The 26,885-nt window shown below is 47.1% G+C and overlaps 1 protein-coding gene across 1 annotated transcript; it reads right to left on the reverse strand.

Annotated features, from left to right (window-relative positions):
• Nucleotides 1-1,473: 1,473 nt before the first annotated feature.
• Nucleotides 1,474-26,885, reverse strand: LOC135000167 (gastrula zinc finger protein XlCGF26.1-like). Its single transcript, XM_063951479.1, has 3 exons — nt 26,813-26,885; nt 22,913-23,600; nt 1,474-3,088 (listed from the first exon to the last, which is right to left on the reverse strand). The coding sequence occupies exons 2-3, from the start codon at nt 23,580-23,582 to the stop codon at nt 1,758-1,760; spliced, it is 2,001 nt and encodes a 666-aa protein (XP_063807549.1). The 5' UTR covers nt 23,583-23,600; nt 26,813-26,885; the 3' UTR covers nt 1,474-1,757.

The raw sequence follows: 26,885 nt of genomic DNA on the forward strand, positions 1-26,885 counted from the left end.
GTAATATTTTGCTGCTTGATTTATCATTATATTATTAGCTAATTAGTGAAAATAATAGCGCCCGGGCGTATCTCTTTATTTACTTCTTGGAAACTAGTGGACCCATGCCAAACCAGCTGACACAGCCCCACAGCGTAACACCACCACCTCCATGCTTTACTGTAGGTACTGTACACTCTGGTATCAGACCTTCTCCTGGCAGTCGCCAAACTCAAACACGTCCATCTGATCTGAAAAGTGGAAACTGTGATCATCGCCCCATAACACTCGCCGCCATTGTTCCATTGTCCAGTTTTTGCAGTCTTTCCACCATCATAAGCGCTGGGCTGCATTCTTCTTTGTGATTAGAGTTGCATGGGCCTCCCTACGAAGTGTTCTTGTGGAAACCGGCACATTAGTGGCCATGTGGAACTCATGTGCAATGGTATGCATGGGAAGACCCCTGTTTGCAGCTCCCTGGTTACCACTCTCCGGTCCCTGGGGTGCAGTTTGGGGGGCTGGGGGCGGGGGGTTCCAGGGGGGGGGGTGCATTCCTGCAGTGAACGTTCTTCTTTCATGCATTAATGACAGAGTGGATTTAGGAACCTTCCTAACATCCACAATGCTTCTCGCACATACCTCTGATCAAGCAGCCTACAATGATCCCATTAGTCAAAAGTATTTGCACATGGTTTTCCCAGGTGTTCTCCCATCCAAATACTAACCAGGCCCAACACTGCATAGTTTCCAAGATCAGATGAGATTGGGCATATCCAGTGTGGTTGGCTGTAGGTTAATGCGGTTTTGGCAGTGTTGTTCCAGCTGGTCAGATGACCTATCTTAGTGTGTTACCCTCTCTACTAGGGTAGACATTGACCATGTCTGCCCATACCAATTACGCTTTTGTTAGGGTGATAAAGAGGACTAAGATGCACTTCCTGCTAACATCTTCATGTGCTGCTGGCAGAGTGCGGGCACCTGGCTTGTCCCTCACTCCTGGGGATGTTACCGCAGTGCCTCCCGCCTTCCCCCTGCTTCTGAAACCCCTGAATCTGTCCAGAACTGTGTGAAAACAGCGTCTTCTCAGCCACCAGTATCTGCTCTTTAGAGAGCCTGTAACCAGTAAGGAGAGACACCGCACTGACACACATACCTGGGCATCTATGGAGAAGAGGGGAGATACCTGCCCCTTCAGCACTGAGTTCGGAGGGATCAGAGGGGAATAGTTTTATAGAAGCTAATTAACCAGCTCATTAGGTGCTGATGTAGAGACCCACACAATATTTTTACCCCCAGAAAATATAATTAGCTAGCTTTTTGACAAAATAATTAGGTTTCAATAAATTGCAAAGTAAAAAGAAAGTAAATAGGTTTTTTTTCTAACCTCCAGGAAATACTTTGTGGTTCGTGCTTCACCATTTCTCCACCATTCCAGAACAGCAATTGCTGGATTCTACCCATACGTTTCCAGAATACAATGTTTTTACAAGATGATAATGTGTTTTATCATTTATCTGTGACTGAAATCCATACAATGTAACCCATACATAACAGCTATGTGGTCTGGTATTACTGTGGAGAGTGCTGGCAACATCTAGACTAAATTACATATATAGGAAATATTATACAGAAAAATATTTAGGAGAAATTACTAAAAGTTTTGCTGGAGTGATCTAGTCATCTTATATTAATGACACACATTCCAATTATCTGTGGAAGGATAACATAACGTGTTAAAATAGTGTGTGACAGGAGTGTTGCTTCTACCCTGTTTTGTATCAACTCATAGTAATGCTTCTCCTGTGTGAAATCTGATGCGTAACAAGATGTGATTTACGTGTAAAACATTTCCCACACTCAGAGCATGGAAATGGCTTCTCACCTGTGTGACTTCTCTGATGTGTAACAAGATGTGATTTCTGTGTAAAACATTTCCCACAGTCAGAGCATGGAAATGGCTTCTCACCTGTGTGACTTCTCTGATGTCTAACAAGATATGATTTAAGTGTAAAACATTTCCCACACTCAGAGCATGGAAATGGCTTCTCACCTGTGTGACTGCTCTGATGTGTAACAATTTGTGATTTCCATCTAAAACATTTCCCACAGTCAGAGCATGGAAATGGCTTCTCACCTGTGTGACTTCTCTGATGGCTAACAAGATTTGATTTAAGTGTAAAACATTTCCCACACTCAGAGCATGGAAATGGCTTCTCACCTGTGTGACTGCTCTGATGGCTAACCAGGTTTAATTTCTGTGTAAAACATTTCCCACACTCAGAGCATGTAAATGGCTTTTCACCTGTGTGACTGCTCTGATGTGTAACAAGATGTGATTTCTGTGTAAAACATTTCCCACACTCAGAGCATGGAAATGGCTTCTCACCTGTGTGACTTCTCTGATGTGTAACAAGATATGATTTAAGTGTAAAACATTTCCCACACTCAGAGCATGGAAATGGCTTCTCACCTGTGTGACTTCTCTGATGTGTAACAAGATATGATTTAAGTGTAAAACATTTCCCACACTCAGAGCATGGAAATGGCTTCTCACCTGTGTGACTTCTCTGATGGCTAACAAGATGTGATTTAAGTGTAAAACATTTCCCACAGTCAGAGCATGGAAATGGCTTCTCACCTGTGTGACTTCTCTGATGTGTAACAAGATATGATTTAAGTGTAAAACATTTCCCACACTCAGAGCATGGAAATGGCTTCTCACCTGTGTGACTTCTCTGATGTGTAACAAGATATGATTTAAGTGTAAAACATTTCCCACACTCAGAGCATGGAAATGGCTTCTCACCTGTGTGACTTCTCTGATGTGTAACAAGATGTGATTTAAGTGTAAAACATTTCCCACACTCGGAACAGGGAAATATATTATCAGGTGTATGAGCTGCACTATGTGTTACAAAAGCGGAGGTATCAGGAGAATAGTCATCGTGATTAGAGGGATTGGATGATATATCTGCGCTGTGAGGTACTGGATGTATATTTAGCATAACAGCGCTGTCTCCTGGAGAATCCTGTGTGATGTTATCTTCTGTTTTAGTATCTGCAGACAAGATGAGATCTCCCTCCAAGGCATTCCGGCTTGTGCCTCCATCTACTGGAGATAAAATAGCTGTATTATTATTATTATTCACAGATCTTTATATAGCGCCCACATATTACACTGTACAGAGAATATTTAGACATTCACATCAGGCCCACCAGGGGAGCTTACACTCTATATTCCCTACCACACGCACACACTAGGGTCAATTTGTTATCAGAAGCCAATTAACCTACCAGTATGATTTTTGGAGTAATTGTGCAAACACAAACTCCACACAGTTCAGGAATTGAACTCATGACTTCAGTGCTGTGAGACAGCAATGCGAACCACTACGCCGCTATCTTACTATTACTAACAAAGAGGTTTAGCGGATTCATTTAAACCTGCAAACTTTAGGGGCTATTCAATTACCCGTGGTACTTTACCGCTTAAATAATCCCCAGGGGGAATCGCATAGTCAAATACACAGCGCTTATCGGGGATTATGCTACACATAATCAAAGATATAGCCCACAGAGCCTTGACAACACATAGGATCGGGGACTTAACCCTGAACCCATGGGTGATCGCCCGATAACGCAACATTTTCTCCTGGAAAAAAAAGGGCTCTAATTGAAGACCATCAGTTATTAATTAGTTATTATTCGCGCTATCATCCCGGGTTTTTTTTTTTATACAAAAGTAGCGCATCCATTAAAAAAAAAACCTTTGACCACATTACAAATGCACAAACAACAAATAAATACACTCACGGATCAGATACAACACTGGCTTATAATATCACAACCTCATTATCAGCACGTCATAGCCCCGGCCACAGGGACATGCAGATAGCACATCACCAATGGATATCCCCCATAATGCAGACTTTGCTGGGTAACATTCCCTAGCCAGCATCACAGAGCAGGAAGCCTCATCAGCCAGTGACGTTGCTGAACCACAATATCCATCCAGACCGCCTCACTCATAAACACGGGACACTTGTGTGCTAATTACCAACAACTGCATCCACACTACACAAAGTGCTCCAAGTGGTTATATAAGGAGATTTATGGTAGACTTACCATGGTTAAATCTCTTTCTGCGAGGTACACTGGGTTCCACAGGGAATACATTGGGCTGTAGAGTTGGATCTTGATCCGAGGCACCAACAGGCTAAAGCTTTGACTATTCCCAGGATGCACTGCCCCACCTTCTCCATAATCCCGCCTCTAAGCCCTGGAGCTCAGTTTCGTTAACCAGTCCAATGCAGTAGCAGGTAAAAGAGACGGTAGATGTTATTCACATAGTCCCTTCTCCTGTCGTGAGAATGTGGTTCTAACGGTTAATGCCCTACAAACCCAAAGAAGCTAAGTGCGTCAGGGTGGGCACCCTGTGGAATCCAGTGTACATCGCAGAAAGAGATTTAACCATGGTAAGTCTACCATAAATCTCCTTTTCTGCAGCAGGGTACACTGGGATTCCACAGGGAATGCATTGGGTATGTCAAAGCAGTTCCTCATGGGAGTGGACGCACTGTAGCAGGCACAAGAACCCGGCGTCCAAAGGAAGCATCCTGGGAGGCGGAAGTATCAAAGGCATAAAACCAAATGAACGTGTTCACTGAGGACCACGGAGCCACCTTGCACAATTGTTCAGCGGACGCACCAGGGTGGGCCGCCCAAGAAGGTCCAATGCCGAGTAGAAAGGGCTTTGATAGCAACAGGAGCTGGGAGTCCAGTCTGTGCATAGGCTTGTGCAATCACCATTCTAATCCATCTGGCCAAGGTTTGCTTATTTGCAGGCCAGCCACGTTTGTGAAAACCAAAAAGTACAAACAAGGTATCTGACCTCCTGATAGAGGTAGTCCTATCCATGTAGATACGGAGAGCCCGTACCACATCCAAAGACCTTTCTTCGGAGGACAATCCAGAAGAGTTGAAGCCAGAACCACAATCTCTTGGTTAAGGTGAAAAGAAGACACCACCTTAGGCAAATAACCTGGGCGAGTTCTAAAAACTGCCTGGTCACGATTAAATATCAGAAAGGGTGGACGACATGACAACGCTCCTAAGTCCAATACCCTTCTAGCAGAGGCAATAGCCAGTAAAAACAGGACCTTGGCGGTGAGCCATTTAAGGTCACTGTCTCAAGAGGTTCAAATGGAGACTCATGAAGGGCATTCAGGACAACAGACAGATCCTATGGAGCCACAGGAGGGACATAGGGAGGCTGAATCTGTAATACACTCTGAGTGAATGTATGAACATCAGGTATAGACACAATTTTTCTCTGATACCACACTGACAAGGCAGATATGTGAACCTTAAGGGACGCCAGACGAAGTCCTAATTCCAGGCCTTGTTGCAAAACGCCAGAATTCTGGGAGTACTAAACTTGTAAGCATCGTAATTCTTAGCAGGTGAAGTAAGAATTCCAGACTCTATAATAAATCCGTGCAGAAGCAGGTTTGTGGGCCCATAGCATAGTTTGGATAACCGCCTCAGAGAATCTTTTGACCCTCAGGAGTGAAGCTTCAAGAGCCACGCTGTCAAAGCCAGTCTGGCCAGGTCTGGGTAGACACAAGGGCCCTGAACCAGTAGGTCTGGGAATTGAGGAAGTAGAAGAGGGCCCTGCAGGTCTGAGAACCAATGCCGACTCGGCCACGCCGGAGCAACTAGAGGTAGTATTCCACTTTCTTGCTTGAACTTCCGTAGTACCCTGGGCAGGAGTGACACCGAAGGGTACACATAGGGCAGCCGAAAGTTCCATGGAATTGCCAGTACGTCCATGAACTTTGCTTGAGGATCCCTTGTACTTGATCTGAAGACCGGAACTTTATGATTGTGTCGAGACGCCATCAGGTCTACATCTGGTAAGCCCCACTTGTCCACCAGGAGTTGAAAGGCTTCCGCATGAAGACTCCACTCTACAGAGTGAACGTCTTGACCACTGAGGAAATACTCTTCCCAGTTGAGGACTCCGGGAATGAACACTGCCGACATTGCTGGCAGATGGCGTTCCGCCGAATTGAGAATTTTTGATACTTCCAGCATTGCCATGCGGCTTCGAGTGCCGCCTTGATGATTTATATACGCCACCGTGGTGCCGTTGTCTGATTGTACTTGAACAGGCCTGTTCCGTACTAGAGGCAGGGTAAGTGTCAAAGCATTGAGCACTGCCTGCAATTCCAGAATGTTTATTGGGAGGAGAGATTCCTCCCTGGTCCATCGACCCTGGAGAGAGTGTTGCTCCAACACTGCGCCCCAACCTCTCAGACTGGCATCCTTTGTCAGAAGGACTCAGTTGGAGATCCAGAAGGGATGACCCATGATCAACTGTTGGTCCTGTAGCCACCAGTTCAGTGACAGACAGACATCCGGAGTCAAGGAAATCATTTGAGACCTGATCTACTGAGGCCGGCCAACCCACTTGGAGAGGATTAACGTTTGCAGAGGGCGGGAATGAAATTGAGTGTATTCCACCATGTAGAAAGCCAACACCATGAGGCCTAGTACTTGCATCGCTGAGTGTATCGACAATCCTGGGCGAGAGAGGAAGTATCTGATCCTGTCCTTAAGTTTCAGGACTTTCTCTGGAGACAGAACCAATCTTTGACTGTGTGTGTCCAGCAGTGACCCCAGGTGCACCATGCTCCGAGCAGGGACCAGTGAGAACTTTTTCCAGTTGATGAGCCACCCGTGGGCTTGTAGGAATTGTACCATCAGTTCCAGATGACTGAGGAGAACATCTTGGGGGTTTGCCCGGATCAGCAATTCGTCCAGATACGACAGGATTCTGATTCCCTGACGACGGACATAGGCCGTCATCACGGCCATTACCTTGGTGAAGATTCGAGGAGCCGTGGTCAGTCCAAATGGCAGAGCCTGGAATTGGTAATGTAAGTTGCCAATAGCAAACCGCAGATATTGCAGATGCGAAATGGCAATAGGTATGTGGAGATAAGCATTCTGTATGTCCTGGGATACCATATAGCAGGCCTGGCCAACCTGCGGCTCTCCAGCTGTTGTGAAACTTCAAGTCTCATGATGCTCTGCTACTGCTTTTCTATTTGGGAAAGCTAAAACTTTGTCAGGGCCTGCTGGGATGTGTAGTAGCTGGGATGCACTGCAGGCACCAACTTAAAAACAGCTCCAGTGCCTGGAGGCGGGGTTATAGAGGAGATAGTGCAGTGCATCCTGGGAACAGTCAAAGCTTTAGGCTGTGGTGCCTCGGATCAAGATCAAACTCTACACCCCAATCTATTCCCTGTAGAATCCCAGTGTACCATGCTGTAGAAATACAGTATATGTGTGCAGGGCACAGAGCGGGGGAGGCAGCAGGACAGGATAGGGGAATGGTGCAGGGCAGAGAGCAGGGGAGGCAGCAGGACAGAGTAGGGAAATAGTGCAGGGCACAGATTGGGGGAGGCAGCAGGACAGTGTAGGGAAATAGGGCAGGGCACAGAGCGGGGGAGGCAGCAGGACTGGGTAGGGGAATGGTGCAGGGCACAGGGCGGGGGAGGCAGCAGGACAGGGTAGTGGAATGGTGCAGGGCACAGAGTGGGGGAGGCAGCAGGACAGGGTAGTGGAATGGTGCAGGGCACAGAGTGGGGGAGGCAGCAGGACAGGGTAGGGGAATGGTGCAGGGCACAGAGCAGGGAGGAAGCAGGACAGGGTAGCTGAATGGTGTAGGGCACAGAGCGGGGAGGCAGCAGGGGGGGGGGAATGGTGCAGGGCACAAAGCGGGGAGGCAGCAGGACAGGGGAGGGGAATGGTGCAGGGCACAGAGCGGTGAGGCAGCAGGACAGGGTAGGGGAATGGTGCAGGACACAGAGCGGTGAGGCAGCAGGACAGGGTAGGGGAATGGTGCAGGACACAGAGCAGGGAGGCAGCAGGACAGGGTAGGGGAATGGTGCAGGGCACAGAGCGGGGGAGGCAGCAGGACAGGGTAGGGGAATGGCGCAGAGCACAGAGCGGGGAGGCAGCAGGACAGGGTAGGGGAATGGCGCAGGACACAGACAGGCAACATCAGAAATAGGAAGACATCAGAAGGTTAGAGCAGGATACAGAGACAGATCAGCAGATAAAGAGCATTAGTACGGAGCCTCCAAGAACAGAGCCTGGAGGCAGCCATTGTATAATGACGGGAATGTGGTTATAGCTCTGTGTGAGTGAGAAAAATAGGATTTTAATTACCTACTGGTAAATCCTTTTCTCGTAATCTGTAGAGGATACTGGGAACCATTTAGTACCATGAGTATAGATGGGTTCACTACGGCTGGCCGGCGGTCGGGCTCCCGGCGCCCAGCATACCGGCGCCGGGAGCCCGACCGCCGGCTGACCGACAGTGTGGCGAGCGCAAATGAGCCCCTTGCGGGCTCGCTGCGCTCGCCACGCTACGGGCACGGTGGCGCGCTACGCGCGCCACACTATTTTATTCTCCCTCTATGGGGGTCGTGGACCCCCACGAGGGAAAATAAGTGTCGGTATACCGACGGTCGGGCTCCCGACGCCGGTATACTGAGCGCCGGGAGCCCGACCGCCGGTATACAGAAGACCACCCGTATAGATGGGTCCACTAGGAGCCATGGGCACTTTAAGAATTTGATAGTGTGGGCTGGCTCCTCACTCTATGCCCCTTCTACCAGACTCAGTCTAGGAAACTGTGCCCGAGGAGACAGACATACTTTGAGAGAAGGATACAAAAGGACAGTGGTGAGATTCCGAACCAGCACACACGAACAAGAGGAAAGCCATGCTAACCAAACTGTAAAAGAGGAACAGCAATGGCTGAATAAATCAACAATACTTAACGAAATAACAGTGCAGGAAGTACGAAGCACTGGGCGGGTGCCCAGCAACCTCTACGGACCACGAGAAAAGGATTTACCGGTAGGTAATTAAAATCCTATTTTCTCTTATGTCCTAAAGGATACTGGGAACCATTTTACCATGGGGAAGGACCAAAGCTCCCAAATCGGGTGGGAGAGTGCTGAGGTTCCTGCAGAACTGAATGACCAAACTTAAGGTCCTTAGAGTCCAAAGTATCGCACTTGTAGAACTTTGCAAACGTGTTCGAACCTCACCAAGTAGCTGCTTGGCAGAGCTGTAAAGCCGAGACACCCCAGGCAGCTGCCCAAGAAGAACCCACTGACCTAGTAGAGTGGGCCTGTACAGATCTTGGAACCGGTAATCCTGCCGTGGAATAAGCATGCTAGATAGTGAACCTGATCCAGCATGCAATGGACTGCTTTGAAGCAGGACACCCAATTTTAATGGGATCATAAAGAACAAACAGCAAGTCCAAAATTCTGTGATGAGCCGTTCGCATTACATACACCTTCAAAGCCCTCACAACATCCAAAGACTTTGAAGTAGCAGAGGTTTCGGTAACAACCGCAACCACAATAGGTTGGTTGATGTGAAAAGGAGACACCACTTTTGGAAGAAATTGCTGGTGAGTTTTGATTTCAGCTCTGTCTTCTTGGAAAATTAAATAGGGGCTCTTGTGAGACAACGCCCCCAGCTCTGACACACGTCTTGCTGAAGCCAAGGCCAACAGTGTGACGTAAGATATTTTACGTTAACCTTCAGTAACGGTTCAAACCAGTCCGAATGGAGGAACTACAGCACTAAATTGAGATTCCAAGGTGCCGTGGGAGGCACAAAGGGACGTTGGATGTGCAGAACACCTTTCAAGAATGTCTAGACCTCAGGGAGAGAAGCCAATTGTTTCTAAAAGAAAATGGATACGACTGAAATCTGGACTTTTATGGAGCCTAGACATAGGCCCACATCCACACCTGACTGTAGAAAAAGCAGTAAATGTCCCAGATGAAATTCCACCGCAGAAAATTTCCTGTTCTCACACCAAGAGATGTATTTCTTCCAAATATGGTGGTAATGTTTAGACGTTACCCCCTTTCTGACTTGGATCATAGTCGGGATGACCTTGTACGGCATCCCCTTCCGGGCTAGAATTAGCCATTCAACTTCCAACGTCAAACGTAGCTGCGGTAAGTCTTGAAAGACAAACGGGCCCTGTTGCAGGGGATCCTCGCAAAGCGGTAGAGGCCACGGACCTTTTAATACCATCTCCAGAAGGTCCGCGTACCAGGCCCTTCTTGGCCAGTCCAGAGCAATGAGGATTGTCTGAACCTTTTCCCTTTTTATTATTTTGAGAATTCTTGGGATCAGAGGAAGTGGAGGAAACACATACACCATCTGATAGATCCATGGAGTCACCAGAGCATCCACCACCACTGCCTGTGGGTCTCTCGACCTGGAACAACACTGCTTGTGCTTCTTGAGACGAGAGGCCATCATGTCGATCTGTGGATATTCCCACCGACGTATGAAGTACGTGAACACCTCCGGGTGTGGGCCCCGCTCCCCCGGGTGCAGGTTGTGTCTGCTGAGGAAGTCTGCTTCCCAGTTGTCTACTCCCGGAATGAAGACCACTGACAACGCCACAGCGTGTTTTTCTGCCCAGAGGAGAATGCTGGTCACCACTGACATTGCTGCTCTGCTTTTTCTTCCGCCTTGTCGGTATATGTACGTTACCACCGTCACATTGTCTGACCTGACCCGAATGGCCTGATCTTGAAAAAGATATGAGCCTTGCAGAAAAGCGTTGTATATAGCCCTGAGTTACAGAATGTTGATTGGAAGGACAACTTTCTGACTTGACCATCTTCGCTGAAATTGCACCCCCTAGGTGACTGCTCCTCAACCTCTGAGGCTTGCGTCTGTGACTAGCAGAATCAAATTCTGAATCCCGAACCGACGACCCTCGATTAGGTGAGAAGTCTGAAGCCACTATACAGTAGAAGAGAAATCCTGGCTCTTTGCGACAGACTAATCCTCTGGTGCATGTGAAGATGCGATCCAGACCACTTGTCCAACAGATCAAGCTGGAAAGGTCTTGCGTGAAATCTTCTGTACTGAAGTATTTTTCCCAGTTTTCCCAGAAGACGAATGCATAGATGCACCGATATCCAGGTTGGCTTCAGGACATCCCCAACCATCGACTGGATTACCAATGCCTTTTCCAACAGAAGGAACACCTTCTGCGACTGTGTCCAGTATCATCCCCAGGAATGGAAGCCTCCGTGTTGGCTCTAGGTTAGATTTCAAAAGGTTCAGAATCCACCCATGATCCCGGAGTAATCTGGTTGAGAGGGCAATGCTGTCCAACAACCTCTCTCTGGACGACACCTTTATCAGAAGATCATCCAGGTACGGAATAATACTCACTCCCTGTTTGCGGAGGAGAAAACAGGATTTTAATACCTACCGGTAAATCCTTTTCTATAAGTCCGTAGAGGATGTTGGGGACACCAAAAGAACAAAGGGATATAGACGGAGCCGCAGGAGACATGGGCACTTTAAGACTTTCAAAGGGGCGTGACCTGGCTCCTCCCTCTATATCCCTCCCCAGACACAGTTTGGAACTGTGCCCGGAGAGACGGACATTTCGAGGAAATGAATTAATAACAAGGTGAGCCTATTACCAGCTCACGCCATAAACATGCCGAATAACATGGTATTCAACTGAACACGTCAACGGACATGAACAAAATTCAGCAACAAGCTGAAGAAACCATAACACAACCTGTGTGTAACCAGAACTAAACTGCAGATACAGTACACACTGGGACGGGAGCCCAACATCCTCTACGGACTTACAGAAAATGATTTACCGATAGGTATTAAAATCCTGTTTTCTATTACGTCCGAGAATGTTGGGGACACCAAAAGAACCAAGGGATCATACCAAAGCTCTATAACGGGCGGGAGAGTGCGGATGACTCTGCAGCACCGATTGACCAAATTTCAGGTCTTCATCGGCCAAGGTATCAAACTTGTAAAACTTAGCAAACGTGTTTGACCCCGACCAAGTAGCAGTTCGGCAAAGTTGCAATGCCGAGACACCCCGGGCAGCCACTCAGGACGAGCCCACCTTCCTAGTGGAATGGGCCTTAACCAATTTCGGTAACGGCAGGCCTGCCATGGAATGAGCCTGCTGAATCGTTTGACATATCCAGCGGGCGATGGTCTGCTTGGAAGCAGGACACCCAATCTTAGTGGGAGCATAGAGGACAAACAGAGACTCTGTTTTCCTAAGTGGAGCCGTTCTGGCGACATACATTTTCAAAGCTCTGACCACATCCAGAGCCTTTTCCTCAGCCAAAGCACCAGTAGCCACTGGTACCACAATAGGCTGATTTCTATGAAAGGAAGAAACCACCTTTGGCAGAAATTGTTGTCTAGTCCTCAATTCTGCTCTATCTTCATGAAAAATCAAATAAGGGCTCTTGTGAGACAAGGCCGCCAACTTAGACATCCGCCTTGCGGATGCTAAAGCTAACAATATGGCAACCTTCCACGTGAGGAATTTCAACTCCACTTTACGTAAAGGTTCAAACCAATGTGATTTAAGGAATGCTAAAACCACTTTAAGGTCCCAAGGTGCCACAGGGGGCACAAAGGGAGGTTGGATGTGCACCTCAGGAAGTGAGGCCAATTGTTCCTGAAAGAAAATTGACAACGCAGAAATCTGCACCTTTATGGAGCCTAATTTAAGGCCCACATCCACTCCATTCTGTAGAAAATGGAGAAAACGTCCAAGGTCAAATTTCTCCACTGGAGCTTTCTTGGACTCGCACCAGGAAATATATTTCCTCCAGATACGGTGATAGTGTTTCGACGTCACACCCTTCCTAGCAAGGATAAGGGTAGGGATGACTTCATTGGGAATACCCTTTCGGGGTAAAATCTGGCGTTCACCCGCCATGCCATCAAACGTAGCCGCTGTAAGTCTTGATAGACGAACGGCCCCTGTCATAGCAGGTCCTCGCGAAGAGGAAGAGGCCAGGGATCTTCTATCAGTAATGTCTGAAGATCTGGGTACCAAATTCTCCCTGGCCAGTCTGGAACTACAAGGAGCGCTGGAACCTTTGTTCTTCTCAAAATTCTCAGAACCCTTGGAATGAGAGGAAGCGGAGGGAATATGTTGTCACGATCTGGGTATCTGGACGCCATTACCTGCCGTTTAGGTGTCTTCTGAGACTGGCCCAGCGTTCCAAGTCCGGATCTCATCTGTGTCAACACTCTGCACATCCCTCCTGTCATTCTGAGACACTACCACAGCGGCGTCATGTTTGAATCCAACATGGCGTCTCCCGTCCTCGGCGGCCTCCGCCGCCATTCCTGTATTATTGCTGCGGGTTCTCAGAGGGATTTATCATGCCTCTCGCAGTCTCCGCTGTCCTTCATGTGTCTCAGCATGTAATTGTCATATGGCGTCTCCTGCCCTCCGTGGCCGGCGCCGCCATTATCACTATGTTTGCACATGTCATTCCAAACCAGGTTTTCCCTCCAGGTTCCAGCATGGGCGCAGCCATGTTGGATTTGATCACATGCTCCAATTCCTCCAATCCACCATCTCTGGAATCTGCATAATTGCCCAGCCAATGCCTGCATAGCAGCAGGTATAAGTATCCTGTGTCTGGGCCAGATAGACGTCAGTGCTTTGAATGTCATACCTTGTTCCAGTCTCTCTCTCCTGTGGCTTGTTTCTCCAGGTTCCAGTTCCTGTCTCCAGCATCCACAAAGAGACCCGCACCTGCTTTCCATCCTGCGGTGCAGCCTGACTCTGCAATCCTCTGCGATTGATCCAGCTTCCAAGCTTCCAGCTATTACTCCATTTGCTTCCAGCTTCCAAGCTTTCAGCTATTAACCCATCTGTTTCCAGCAACCTGCTTCCAACAGAATTCAGCTTCCTTAAAGTGCCGGTGTTCTCCCAGCGGATTTCTACTTACCAGCAGTATCCACTACCACCGGTAACCACTCTTCATTTCATCTGTTTCCACGCTCCCTAGCATCTTTTAGTTTTAACTCTGTGTTTCCACCATCTGGCTGGTTCCGTCCAGTGACTCCTACAGTGCATTCCAGTTACCAGCATCATCTCATACACCTACTGGCATGTTCCTCGGTTGTCTCCACTACTACAGCCTGGCCTGGTAAGGTTATTCTACCAAAGGACTATACCATCCGTTCTGCAACCTACCAGTGCCCTGTTATACCTTTTATGATTTAGTGATCCAGGGACTGTATTATCTGCCACTGCTAATACTGACTGTGAACGCTGTTGTGATTATACGGAGTCTGTTTAATAAACTTTCATTTGACTTTTAACCTGGTTGTCATGGTCACACCTTCGGGTTTCCTTCCACACTTACATGTCCAGGGGTCTGATTAAACCATCTAAGTTTAATTTCATTTCACCCCCTACAACTGAGGCTTCCTCCCGTCAGCCTAAACCCTCAGTTGTGACATATGTATACCGACTGAAACACCCAATGTGTCGTCAGTGCGTCCACTGCCGCCACCTGAGGGACCCTGGACCTGGAACAATACTTCATAATTTTCTTGTTGATGTGAGAAGCCATCATGTCTATATGGGGAACCCCCCAGAGACTTGTCACCAGTGTGGAGACATCCTGGTGGAGACTCCACTCTCCTGGATGTAGGTCGTGTCTGCTGATGAAGTCTGCTTCCCAGTTGTCCACTCCTGGAATGAACATTGCTGACAGAGCGCTTACATGCTTCTCCGCCCAGCGAAGAATCTTTATGGATTCCGCCATTGCTGCTCTACTTTTTGTGCCGCCTTGGCGGTTTGTGTATGCTACTGCCATGACATTGTCCGACTGGATCAGGATTGGGAGGTTTAGAAGAAGATGATCTGCTTGTAGAAGGCCGTTGTAAATGGCTCTCAGTTCCAGAACGTTTATGTGAAGATGAGTTTCTGGACCTGACCATCTTCCTTGGAAGGTCACCCCCTGAGTGACTGCCCCCCAACCTCGGAGACTTGCATACGTGGTCACTAGGATCCAGTCCTGGATCCCGAACCTGCGTCCCGCTAAGAGGTGAGAGCTGTGGAGCCACCACAGGAGTGAGATTCTGGTGTTGGGAGATAGAACTATTCTGCTGTGCATATGAAGGTGGGACCCCGACCACTTGTCCAACAGGTCCCACTGAAACACCCTGGCATGGAACCTTCCGAACTGGAGGGCCTCGTATGCTGCAACCACTTTCCCCAGCAACCGAATGCATTGATGAATGGAGACTGTTTTTGGTTTCAGTATGAGTTTTACCAAACTCTGAAGTTCCAGAGCCTTCTCCAAAGGGAGAAACACTCTCTGCTGGACCGTGTCCAGAATCATGCCCAAAAACGCCAACCATGTTGTCGGGATTAACTGCGACTTCGGCAAGTTTAAAAGCCAGCCGTGTCATTGCAGAATGGACAGGGACAGTGCAATGTCCTGTATCAATTTGTCCTTGGACCTCGCCTTTATCAGGAGATCGTCCAAGTACGGGATAACTGTAACTCCTTGCTTGCGGAGGAGAACCATCATTTCCACCATTACCTTGGTGAAAACCCTCGGAGCCGTGGACAGGCCAAACGGCAACGTTTGAAATTGGTAGTGAGTATTCTGAACAGCAAATCTCAGGTAACTTTGATGAGGGGGATAGATGGGGACAGGAAGGTATGCATCCTTTATGTATAATGAGACCATGAACTCCCCCTCCTCTAGACTGGAGATCACTGCTCTGAGGGACTCCATTTGAATATGAATTTCCTTAGGAAGAAATTGAGAGATTTCAGGTTGAGGATCGGTCTCGCCGAACCGTCCGGTTTTGGTACTACAAACAGGCTGGAATAAAAGCCCTCCCCTTGCTGTTCCAGGGGAACCGGTACTACAACCTGATTTTGACATAACTTTTGTGTCGCCCCACAGACCAGATCCCTGTCTGGGTGCGAGGCTGCTAAGGTTGATTTGAAAAAACGTCGAGGGGGGGCGTCTTGAAGCTCCAGTTTGTACCCCTGGGGCACAATTTTTTAACACCCAAGGGTCTAGGTCTGAGTGAACCCAAACCTGACTGAACAGCTTCAGACGTGCCCCCACCGGAGTGGTCTCCTGTACAGTAGACCCGGTGTCATGCTGTGGATTTTGCAGAAGCCGGGGAGGACTTCTGCTCCTGGGAACCCGAGGAGGCGGGTGCCCTCTTCCCTCTTCCTCTGTGGGCAAGAAAAGAATTTCCTCTGCCTTTTTTATATTTGTTGGGCCGAAAGGACTGCATGTTATAATGGTGCGGTTTCTTTTGTTGCGCAGGAACAAAAGGTAAATATGTCGACTTACCCGCGGTAGCTGCCAACACTGAATCAGTAAGACCGTCACCAAAGAGTTCGCCCCCTTTAAAGGGGAGAGACTCCATATTTTTCTTGGAATCTGCGTCAGCATTCCACTGGTGAGTCCAGAGCGCTCGCCTAGCTGCATTTGACATAGCATTTGCCTTAGCACCCAGCAGGGTAGCGTCTCTAGCAGCCTCTTTCAAGTACGCAGCTGCATCTCTGATATAACCCAGCGTCATATGGATAGTATCCTTATCAAGAGTATCCAAACCCGAAGACAACCCGTCTGCCCACTTTTCAATAGCGCTACTCACCCACGCAGACATCTGAGTTGCGTCCCCGTGGTAGCAAAAATAGCTTTCAAAGTAGCCTCCTGCTTACGGTCAGCGGCTCCTTAAGGGTCGTTGACTGAGCCGCAGGGAGGGCCACCTGTTTAGACAAGAGCGCCAGGGCATTGTCAACCGTGGGGGGTGTCGCCCATTTTTCCCTATCAGCAGCGGGAAAAGGGTACGCCACAGGAATTCTTTTAGGGATCAAGAATTTCCTATCAGAGGTTTTCCATATGCCCTCACATAGAGAATTCAGTTCAAAACAGAGGGGAAACGTTACCGAGCGTTTCTTCTCCCCATAAATGAGGACCGTGGTTTCAGGTATAAAAGGGTCCTCATTAATGTGCAAAACTTCTTTAACTGCCACAATCATATACTGAACACTCTTTGTCAATTTAGGATCTAACCTAGAATCTGCATAGTCGACATCGGTTTCAGAGTCCGTGTCGGTGTCAGCTAACTGGTCAATATTACATTTGAGAGAACCCATAGGGTCCTGGTGCAATATGGCTTACTCCATAGATCTCTGCCATACCTGGATCTTGGATTCAGACTGAGAAAATTGCTGACTTAAAAGTGTGACATTTGCCTTCAAAGCATTCAACGTAGAAAACCAGTCAGCAGTCGGCTGTGCCGACAAAGGGACCCCCAACACGGGAGGTGTCCCCAATAAGTTATCCCCTGGTGAGGAGAACTCTGCCTCAGACATGTCGTCCTCTAGAAAGACATCCCACAAACACAAAGCCTGTCAGGAACACAAAGGGAGATAGCCAGCTCACACCCCAGCGCCAAATTGTGCAGGTCTGACAACACCCTGAAGTGTCACAGAGCTGCAGCGCTATATTATATTATAATAATAATAACTGTACCCCCCCATTTTGCAATAAATCCCCTGGTACTTGCTGCTTTGAGGAAGGACCAGCGGTGCTGCTTTGAGGAGGAAATGGCGCCAAGTGAGTTGTGGGGACGAAGCTCTGCCCCCTGTAATGGCGCGCTTCGGTCCCGCTATTTCATTAATTATTTATCCTGGCGGGGGTTATATACAGTGCCTGGGCACTGTGTCTATACATGCCAGCCTTATTTTAGGTCCAAATTGCTCCCCAGGGCGCCTCCCCCCCAGCGCCCTGCACTGTCCGGGAGCCTGGCGCGCACTGAGCAAATCGATGTCTTTTCCTCACATATTCACCTGACTTCTGGCTAGAAGACGGGGGACGGCAGGCTGTGGGAGGGAGCTTCCAGGAGCGCCCGGCAATCTTCTCCCCTGAAGGCATCCTGTCAGCAGCAGGAGAGCCCTGAAACTCAATAGAAGTGGGTCTAGACTGCTCTCACCTCTTGCCCACGAAGCAGGGAGTCTGTAGCCAGCAGATCACCCCAAAATAAAAAACCTAACATTAAGTCTTTTCAGAGAAACTCTAAGAGCTCCCCCGAGTGCCTGTGTACTCTCCGGGCACATTTCTAAAACTGAGTCTGGGGAGGGATATAGAGGGAGCAGCCAGGCCACGCCCCTTTGTCTTAAGTCTTAAAGTGCCCATTTTTCCTACGGATCCGTCTATATCCCTTGGTTCTTTTGGTGTCCCCAACATCCTCAAGGACGTAATAGAAACATCTCTGCCATCACCTTGGTGAACACCCTCGGTGCCGTGGAGAGACCAAATGGCAGGGCCTGGAACTGGAAGTGACAGTCCTGCAGTGCAAACCATAGATAAGCCTGAGGGGCGGACAGATTGGAATATGAAGGTACGTATCCTTGATATCCAGAGACACTAGGAATTCCCCCTCCTCCAGACCTGAGATCACCGCTCTCAGAGACTCCATCTTGAATTGATCACCCGTAAGTACTGGTTCAATGACTTGAGGTTCAAAAATGGCCTTACTGAACCGTCCGGTTTCGGTACTACAAACAGGTTGGAATAATATCCCTTGTTTTGCAGATGAGGTGGAACTGGAACAATGACCTGAGTCTGTACCAATTTCTGAATGGCGTCCTGTAAGGTTATACTTGCTTCCTGAGAAACTGGTAAGCCCGATTTAAAGAATCTGTAAGGTGGGAGCTCCTGAAACTCCAGTCTGTAGCCCTGGGAGATAAATCCTATGACCCAGGGATCCTGGCATGATGTCGTCCAGATGTGACTGAAAAATTTATGTCTGGCTCCCACCTGCTGGTCTTCCAGGCATCGCGGTCCACCGTCATGCTGACGGCTTTGAGGAAGCAGAACTTGAGTTCTGTTCCTGTGAACCTGCAGTTGCTGGTTTTCGTGGTTTACCTCTAGCGCCTCTGGTGGCTATAGAAGAACCTCTGGTTTTCCCTTAAACTTGGCTGTTCGAAAGGACTGCAAATTGGAAGCGGAGTAGGCCTTCCTGACTGGGGAGCTGTGGAAGGAAGATATGTGGGCTTATCCGCAGCAGCTTTGGAGAACCATTTATCCAGTTCATCTTCAAATAAAGCCTCACCTGTAAACGGTAGGCCTTCCATGCCTTTCCTGGAATCCGCATCAGCAGTCCACTGGCGTAGCTGACACTGCCATAGCAGTGGTGCATGCATTAAGCAAACCTATTTCTTTTATGGCTTCCACCATAAAGTTCGCAGAGTCCTGTATATGTTGCAAGAGTAAAACAACCTCCCCCCTAGATAAGGAATCTAACCCCTCAATTAGGTTACCTGACCATTTAGCAATGGCTTTTGTGATCCAAGCACATGCTATAGTGCAGGGGTGGCCAACCAGTAAGAGACAAAAAGCCAAAAAATCTAGTTAGGTACATCAAAGGTACGCCGAAGGCGTACGTGCAAAAATGGGGTGTGGCCTTGTGCCTGCTAGACCACGCCCCTGGTATAAAATACATTGAAAAGGCCAGATCCAATATAAAATACATTAAAAAAACCACTTCCACATAAAATAATTGAAAAGGTCAGATTCACAAAATACACTTCAGCTCCCCCATGTATCACTCCAGCCAGCTCCCCCATGTTACTCCTGCTACCATCCTCCTATGTCACTCTAACCAGCTCCCCCATGTTACTCCTACAAGCACCCTCTTGTGTCATTCCAGCCAGCTCCCCATGAGTCACTCCTACAAGCACCCTCCTGTGTTACGCCAGCCAGCTCTCCCATGAGTCACTCCAGCCCACCCTCATGTGTCACTACAGCTCCCACAACTCATGCCATTGCTGCAGCCCCAAATGTGTCCTCTGTTTGCCGGTGGGTGTCTTACCTCATGTATCTGGCTCCCTCAGTTCTCAGTGCCCGTAGTGCTGCTGCGTGTCTGGCTGGAGTGCAGCAGTTTCCGGATCCGTTGTGATCATGTGATTTTGAGTGTTGGGAGCCACATCTGAATAAAGAAAGAGCCGCATGTGGCTGAAGAGCCACTGGTTGGCCACCGCTGCTATAGTGGGTCTCTGGGCCACCCAAGCAGCTGTGTACAAGGATTTGAGTGTTGTCTCAATTCTATGATCAGCCGTGTCTTTTAGGGAGGCTGCACCAGGAACAGGAAAAATTATTTTACGTAACAGCCTAGATACTGATGCCTCCACTATCGGTGGATTTTCCCATTTTTTCCTATCCTCAGGAGGAAAAGCAAAGGATGAGAGTAACCTCTTAGGGATTTGAAATTTACTGTCATGGTTAACCCACGTTTCTTCAAACAGGGTATTCAGCTCCATTGACGCAGGAAAAGTGATGGAGGATTTCTTTTTAACATTAAAATAAGATTCCTCACACTTCTCTGTCACATTATCAGGAATTTGCAGAACGTCTCTGATAGCTTCTATAAGAGCCTCTATTCCCTGTGACAGTGCAGCATCCCCGCCTCTGAGTCCGCCTCACCCTCCTCCATGTCTGACCCATCATCATCAGAGTCAGACTGCAAGTTATGGGCCAGTGTACGTTTTTGCAGACAAATTGTAGTGGTCTGAGATGCTGGTTTGGGGACTGAGGGGGTCATTCCGAGTTGGTCAATCGCTAGCAGATTTTCACTGCCGTGCGGGTCGTTAGTACACTAATAATCGCTCCCCCCTGTTACGACCCCCTGGTATCGCTGAGGTAATCTGGAGTCTCTCCGGAGTAGCTGCGTGTCCCTGTCTAGTCAGCGTCTGTGTCCAATGCAGAAAGAAAATGGCGCTGGTGAGTTGCTGGATCCACTCATAGTGAAGCCCCGCCCCCGAAATGGCGAGCTGTCTTCCCGCTTTTTTTATATACTGGCTGAGGTAATTTAGTGCTTAAAATGGAGTCAGAGCCGTTTTAAGTCTGTGTTTGCCAGTGTAGGTACTGTGTGCAGTTTACTGAGACTCAGTTTGCTCCCTCATAAGAAACCATGGGTCTTCATACCCTCATGCCGCCATAATGGCCGGCGACCCGCTAACCAGGACGCTGGATTAGTACTCCCCACTGTTCACTCTTCTGGCTCTGTTAGGGGTGGCAGCGTGCTGCGAGAATATACACTCGCTGTGGTGGGACTTGCAAATATTTCCCTCAGAAGCCAGAGTCCTATCAGCGGGGAACGGGACCATTAACCCTTCAAGAGGTTGGGCCATTATCCCCCCTAAGTCCCATGAAGCAGGCAGCCTGGTGCCACCTAGTCCTGCCTGAAAATAACATAAAATAAATGCAGAAAACTCTTCAGGAGCTTCCATAAGCGTGACCGGCTCCTCCGTGCACATTTTCTAAACAGAGTCCGTTAGGCGGGGCATAGAGGGAGGAGCCAGCGCACACTATCAAATAAAGTGCCCATGGTTCCAAGTGGACCCGTCTATACCCCACGGTACTAAATGGTTCCCAGTATCCTCTAGGACATAAGAGAAATACAGTTTATGTGAAGTGTGTATTGTGATGTGTAGGATACATCATGCTGAAAATCAGTCACTTCACTAACACTACTCGAGGAAGATAATGGGTAATGGCCCTTATTCCGAGTTGTTCGCTCGCAAGCTGCTTTTAGCAGCTTTGCACACGCTAAGCCGCCGCCTACTGGGAGTGAATCTTCGCTTATCAAAATTGCGACCGACGAATTCGCAATATTGCGATTAGACCTCTCTTAGCAGTTTCTGAGTAGCTCCAGACTTACTCGGCATCTGCGATCAGTTACTTGTCGTTCCTGGTTTGACGTCACAAACACACCCAGCGTTCGCCCAGACACTCCCCCATTTCTCCAGCCACTCCCGCGTTTTTCCCAGAAACGGTAGCGTTTTTTCGCACACACCCATAAAACGGTCAGTTTTCGCCCAGAAACCCCCACTTCCTGTCAATCACACTCCGATCACCAGAACGAAGAAAAAACCGTGAGTAAAATACCTAACTGCAGAGAAATTTACTTGGCGCAAAAATACCGAGCGAACAACTCGGAATGATCACCCATGTCACATGGGGTCTCATCACACTGACCAGTTATTTGATCATTATACTGACGCCTCCAGTACTGATGTATGAGATACACCAGAGAGTGTGGGGAGGAGACTGGTCAGATCTCTGGGCTGGTAACACACAGTGACATGATGCGAGGAGGGAGCAGGAGTATAATAGGGGCTGATGGCTCCTGATGTATGAGATACACCAGAGAGTGTGGAGAGGAGACTGGTCAGTACTCTGGGCTGGTAACACACAGTGACATGATGTAAGGGGGAGAGCAGGAGCATAATAGGGGCTGATGGCTCCTGATGTACGAGATACACCAGAGAGTGTGGGGAGGATACTGGTCAGATCTCTAGGCTGGTAACACACAGTGACATGATGTGAGGGGGAGAGCAGGAGTATAATAGGGGCTGATGGCTCCTGATGTATGAGATACACCAGAGAGTGTGGGGAGGAGACTGGTCAGATCTCTAGGCTGGTAACACACAGTGACATGATGTGAGGGGGAGAGCAGGAGTATAATAGGGGCTGATGGCCACTGATGTATGAGATACACCAGAGAGTGTGGGGAGGAGACTGGTCAGATCTCTGGGCTGGTAACACAGTGACATGATGTGAGGGGGAGAGCAGGAGTATAATAGGGGCTGATGGATCCTGATGTATGAGATACACCAGAGAGTGTGGAGAGGAGACTGGTCAGATCTCTGGGCTGGTAACACACAGTGACATGATGTGAGGGGGAGAGCAGGAGTATAATAGGGGCTGATGGCTCCTGATGTATGAGATACACCAGAGAGTGTGGGGAGGAGACTGGTCAGATCTCTATGCTGGTAACACACAGTGACATGATGTGAGGGGGAGTGCAGGAGTATAATAGGGGCTGATGACTCCTGGCTACCTCACTGGGCAGATACATTTCCCTCATTAGTCTGTACTGATAGAGGACGGTGTAGGATAAGAGATTGCTGTAGTGACTGAGTAAGGATAATATGTGACTTCTGTAATTAGTGTTTATTACTCACCTGTGCCGATATCTGTAGGGATTTCCTCCTCCTTACACTGCTGATCACCCCTTACATACGTCTCTTCTTCTCCCTCTGTATCTTCTGCCTTCATATTAGTCACATACGTCTCTTCTTCTCCCTCTTTATCTTCTGCCTTTATATCAGTCACATACGTCTCTTCTTCTCCCTCTATATCTTCTGCCTTCATATCAGTCACATACGTCTCTTCTTCTCCCTCTATATCTTCTGCCTTCATATCAGTCACATACGTCTCTTCTTCTCCCTCTGTATCTTCTGCCTTCATATCAGTCACATACATCTCCTCTTCTCCCTCTGTATCTTCTGCCTTCATAGCAGTCACATACGTCTCTTCTTCTCCCTCTGTATCTTCTGCCTTCATATCAGTCACATACGTCTCTTCTTCTCCCTCTATATCTTCTGCCTTCATATCAGTCACATACGTCTCTTCTTCTCCCTCTATATCTTCTGCCTTCATATCAGTCACATACATCTCCTCTTCTCCCTCTGTATCTTCTGCCTTCATAGCAGTCACATACGTCTCTTCTTCTCCCTCTGTATCTTCTGCCTTCATATCAGTCACATACGTCTCTTCTTCTCCCTCTATATCTTCTGGCTTCTTATCAGTCACATACATTTCTTCTTCTCTGTCTATATAATTTATTTTCATATCAGTCAGCTGTTCCCCCTAAATAGATCAGAGAATATAAAGTGTAATGCCTGATGTAATTACTTGAGAGGAAACAGTATAATATCAGTGTATGAGACACACACAGCTGCTCTGCATATTATATAACTTTGCATCTGGACAAACCTTGTGATTGCATGCAGGGTAAATACTGGCTGCTTTGACACGAAGCCCAACAAGTACTGGGCAGTTCTATTCTTACAGAGTAATTCAGATTTGACATTGGACACGCTCCTCCCAGATCTGCCCCCTGCACTGCAGCATGGTGTCACCTACTTGCTCTTATTTGCTTCACTCCCACCTCAGTATCAGCCCAGTGACAGTCACTTTGGTATATTGGCGAGACCCTAAATTCCACCTACCTGATCCTCCTGTGGGATCCTGTAATTCTCCTCAGAGATCTATGGATACATTCCTGATGTTTCTAATATGCTCCATGATGCGTATCCTTAATTGCCTGCTTGTCATTCCTATGTATTTTTTCCCACAATACACTACTCCAACTGATTTACAGTTGATATAGGCATGTATCTTTCTTTGTTTTCCATAGCGGTCTTTAATCTTCTTTGTCCGTTGAATATACTGGCAGGTGTTGTATACTCCACAAGGAAAACACCTCGTGATGTTTTTGTCTTTATGATGTTTTCCATCTCGCAGGAAATGGCCGGGTACTAAAGTATCTTTTATGTTTGGTGACTTTCTCCAACTTGTGTGCACCTTTTCTCCCAAGGTTACTTTTATATCTGCATCCATGATTACCACATGGCAATGTTTCTGTAAGATGTCTCGTATCTCTGTGTTCATTACAGAATGTTCCCATGAATCTAATTTCCGGTTGTTGTTCTCCTGTAGCTCTTGCTTTTTTGGGGAGAATTAGAGATTTTCTATCTGTATTTGCAGCTATTTTGGAGCTGGTTTTGATGCTTTTATTACTGTATCCCCCTCAGTTTAAGCCTTTCCTTCAGTTCTTTTGCCCTCTTTTCACATTTTTCTTTACTTGAGCAGTTACGACGTATCCTTATAAATTCTCCCTTAGGGACTCCTCGTATTGTTGCTGGAAGACGGGAACTGTTTGTGGCAGTTGCTTTTCTGTACAAATCAGTAGTAATTGCACCATCTTCTTCAATTTAATAGCTAAATCCAAGAAAAGAAAGTAATAGATGTTTGACTCATTTCTGAAGTTAACTTTAAATTTAACTCATTTTGATTCAAGATGTTGATGAATTCTATTAGGAGCTCCTTCTCTCCTTCCCACAGTATCAGGATGTCATCTATATATCGAAACCACCCCGTTATGTGGTTCGTATAGATGTCATTATTATCCAAAATTACGAATTCACGCTCCCACCACCCGAGGTACAGATTGGCGTACGTAGGCGCACATGTACTGCCCATCGCTGTACCCTGGATCTGGAGATAAAATCTCTCATTGAAAACAAAATAATTTTTTGTTAGAATGAATTCCAAAAGTTTAATTGTAAATTCGTCAAGTTTGCTTATATTCCTCATACTGAGAAAATGTTCAACAGCTCAAAGTCCTCTCTCATGATTAATACTTGTATATAGCGACTCAACGTCGCATGTACAGAGCCATGTGTCTGATGTTACTGTCAGATTTTCTATTTTGGCCAATATGTCCAAGGTGTCCCTTGTCTAAGATGGCAATTCAGTAACAAACTTTCTGACTTGTTTAGCCACAAACACACTTACCTTTTCAGCAAGGCCTCCCATACCCGACACCATAGGTCTTCCGGGTTGTTTGTCAGGATTTTTATGTATTTTGAGCAGGACATAGAAGGTTGGTACCTTGGCGTTCTCCACCCATAAAAATTATTTTTCCCTCTTAGTAATAATTCCTTCGGCATAACTCTTTTCGATCAGCTGTAAATAGCACTTCAAGAAGTTTGCTGTGGGATTGAAAATTAATTTTTGATAGCATGATGTACCATTCAATTGCCTCATTATGTACTCAAGGTAGTAATCTTTCCTCCAAATTACAACATCACCACCCTTATCAGATGATTTGATTTCTACATCGTCCCATTTTTCAATATCCTGCAGAGCTTTCCGTTCATATTTTGTTAGGTTGGGATACAGTATTTTCTTCCCTTCACTATAAAGATTGTCCAAATCCTTGGATACTAAATCCATGTAAATTTTAACTTGTGGACAAATATTAATGTTCAGGAAGAAAGTTGATTTCTTTCTTAGACTCATATCACGATAGTTCCTGGAACATGTTCCTTGATATTCATTATTTTTCTGTAGCAGATCTCCCAATGCTCTAATGGCATCTACTTCCATCTCTCCTATATCAGTAGTTGTGGCATCATTTTCCCTATTGTGGTAAAATTTCCTCAACATAATCTTCCTTGCAAAGAGGTTCAGGTCCTTTTCCACTATAAATCTATCCATATTTTTAGTGGGGGGAAATGACAGTCCTTTGGAAAGCACACTTTTATGATGCTCATTTAAAATTCTGTCACTGATATTGATGATTTTCATAGTGTCCTCTGGAGTTATCTCCTGAAGGCGTTGTACTTCCGCTGTGGGTTTCTTCCCCAGTCTCCTCTCTCTCTGATTTTTTCTTATTGAGTCCCCTTCTTGTTCTCTTTGGGGTCCTGTATCTGGTTATCCACTCGGACCTGCCCCTAAAAAATGTTGTGAACATCTCTGATTCCTTACTGTTGACTGATCTGACATTTCACTTTCAGATGTCTCTACCTTTGATGTAGAGAAACCTTTTCCCTCATTGTATTCCTGTATGTCTTATTTATGCTCCATCTGAAGATGGTACCGTTGAGATAGTCATTCTTGTCTCTTAAGAATTTCTGTTGTTTTCGTTCAATTATATTTTTCTCTGCTACCTCAACCTCATGTTTATATTTCAGATATGTATTTTGGAATTGCTCCAAACCATCATGTTGTTTCAATTTCTCTCCATTAGTGGAGATTTCCTCCGTATACTGTTTTATTTTACTATCATGATGTTTAATCAGTATCTTAATAAGGATCTCAGAACATTCCAGTAAAACAGTTTCCCATCCTTTCTTCACGGTCAAAGGTTGAAAAAACATTAGGTCTTAGCCCTCTAGGAATCAGTTTATTACTCTGATAGCTATCAAACATGGTTCTATTCCAAAATACTTTGCTTAGTTTCATCAGTACATTTTTCAGCAGTAGTAAATCAATGGACCATTCCAGGAGACTACCTCATGAAGCTGATTGAGAGAATGCCAAGAGTGTGCAAAGCTGTCATCAAAGCAAAAAGGGGGCTTCTTTGAG

Source organism: Pseudophryne corroboree, unplaced genomic scaffold (genome assembly GCF_028390025.1).
Source record: "Pseudophryne corroboree isolate aPseCor3 unplaced genomic scaffold, aPseCor3.hap2 scaffold_1514, whole genome shotgun sequence".
NCBI lineage: Eukaryota > Metazoa > Chordata > Amphibia > Anura > Myobatrachidae > Pseudophryne > Pseudophryne corroboree.

Coding starts and splice junctions, on each gene's coding strand:
- LOC135000167 (XM_063951479.1), bottom strand. CDS start 23,582: ATGAAAATAAATTATATAGACAGAGAAGAAGAAATGTATGTGACTGAT. Junction 3,089..22,912: donor CCCTACAGATATCGGCACAG/GTGAGTAATAAA, acceptor TATCTCCAGTAG/ATGGAGGCACAAGCCGGAAT.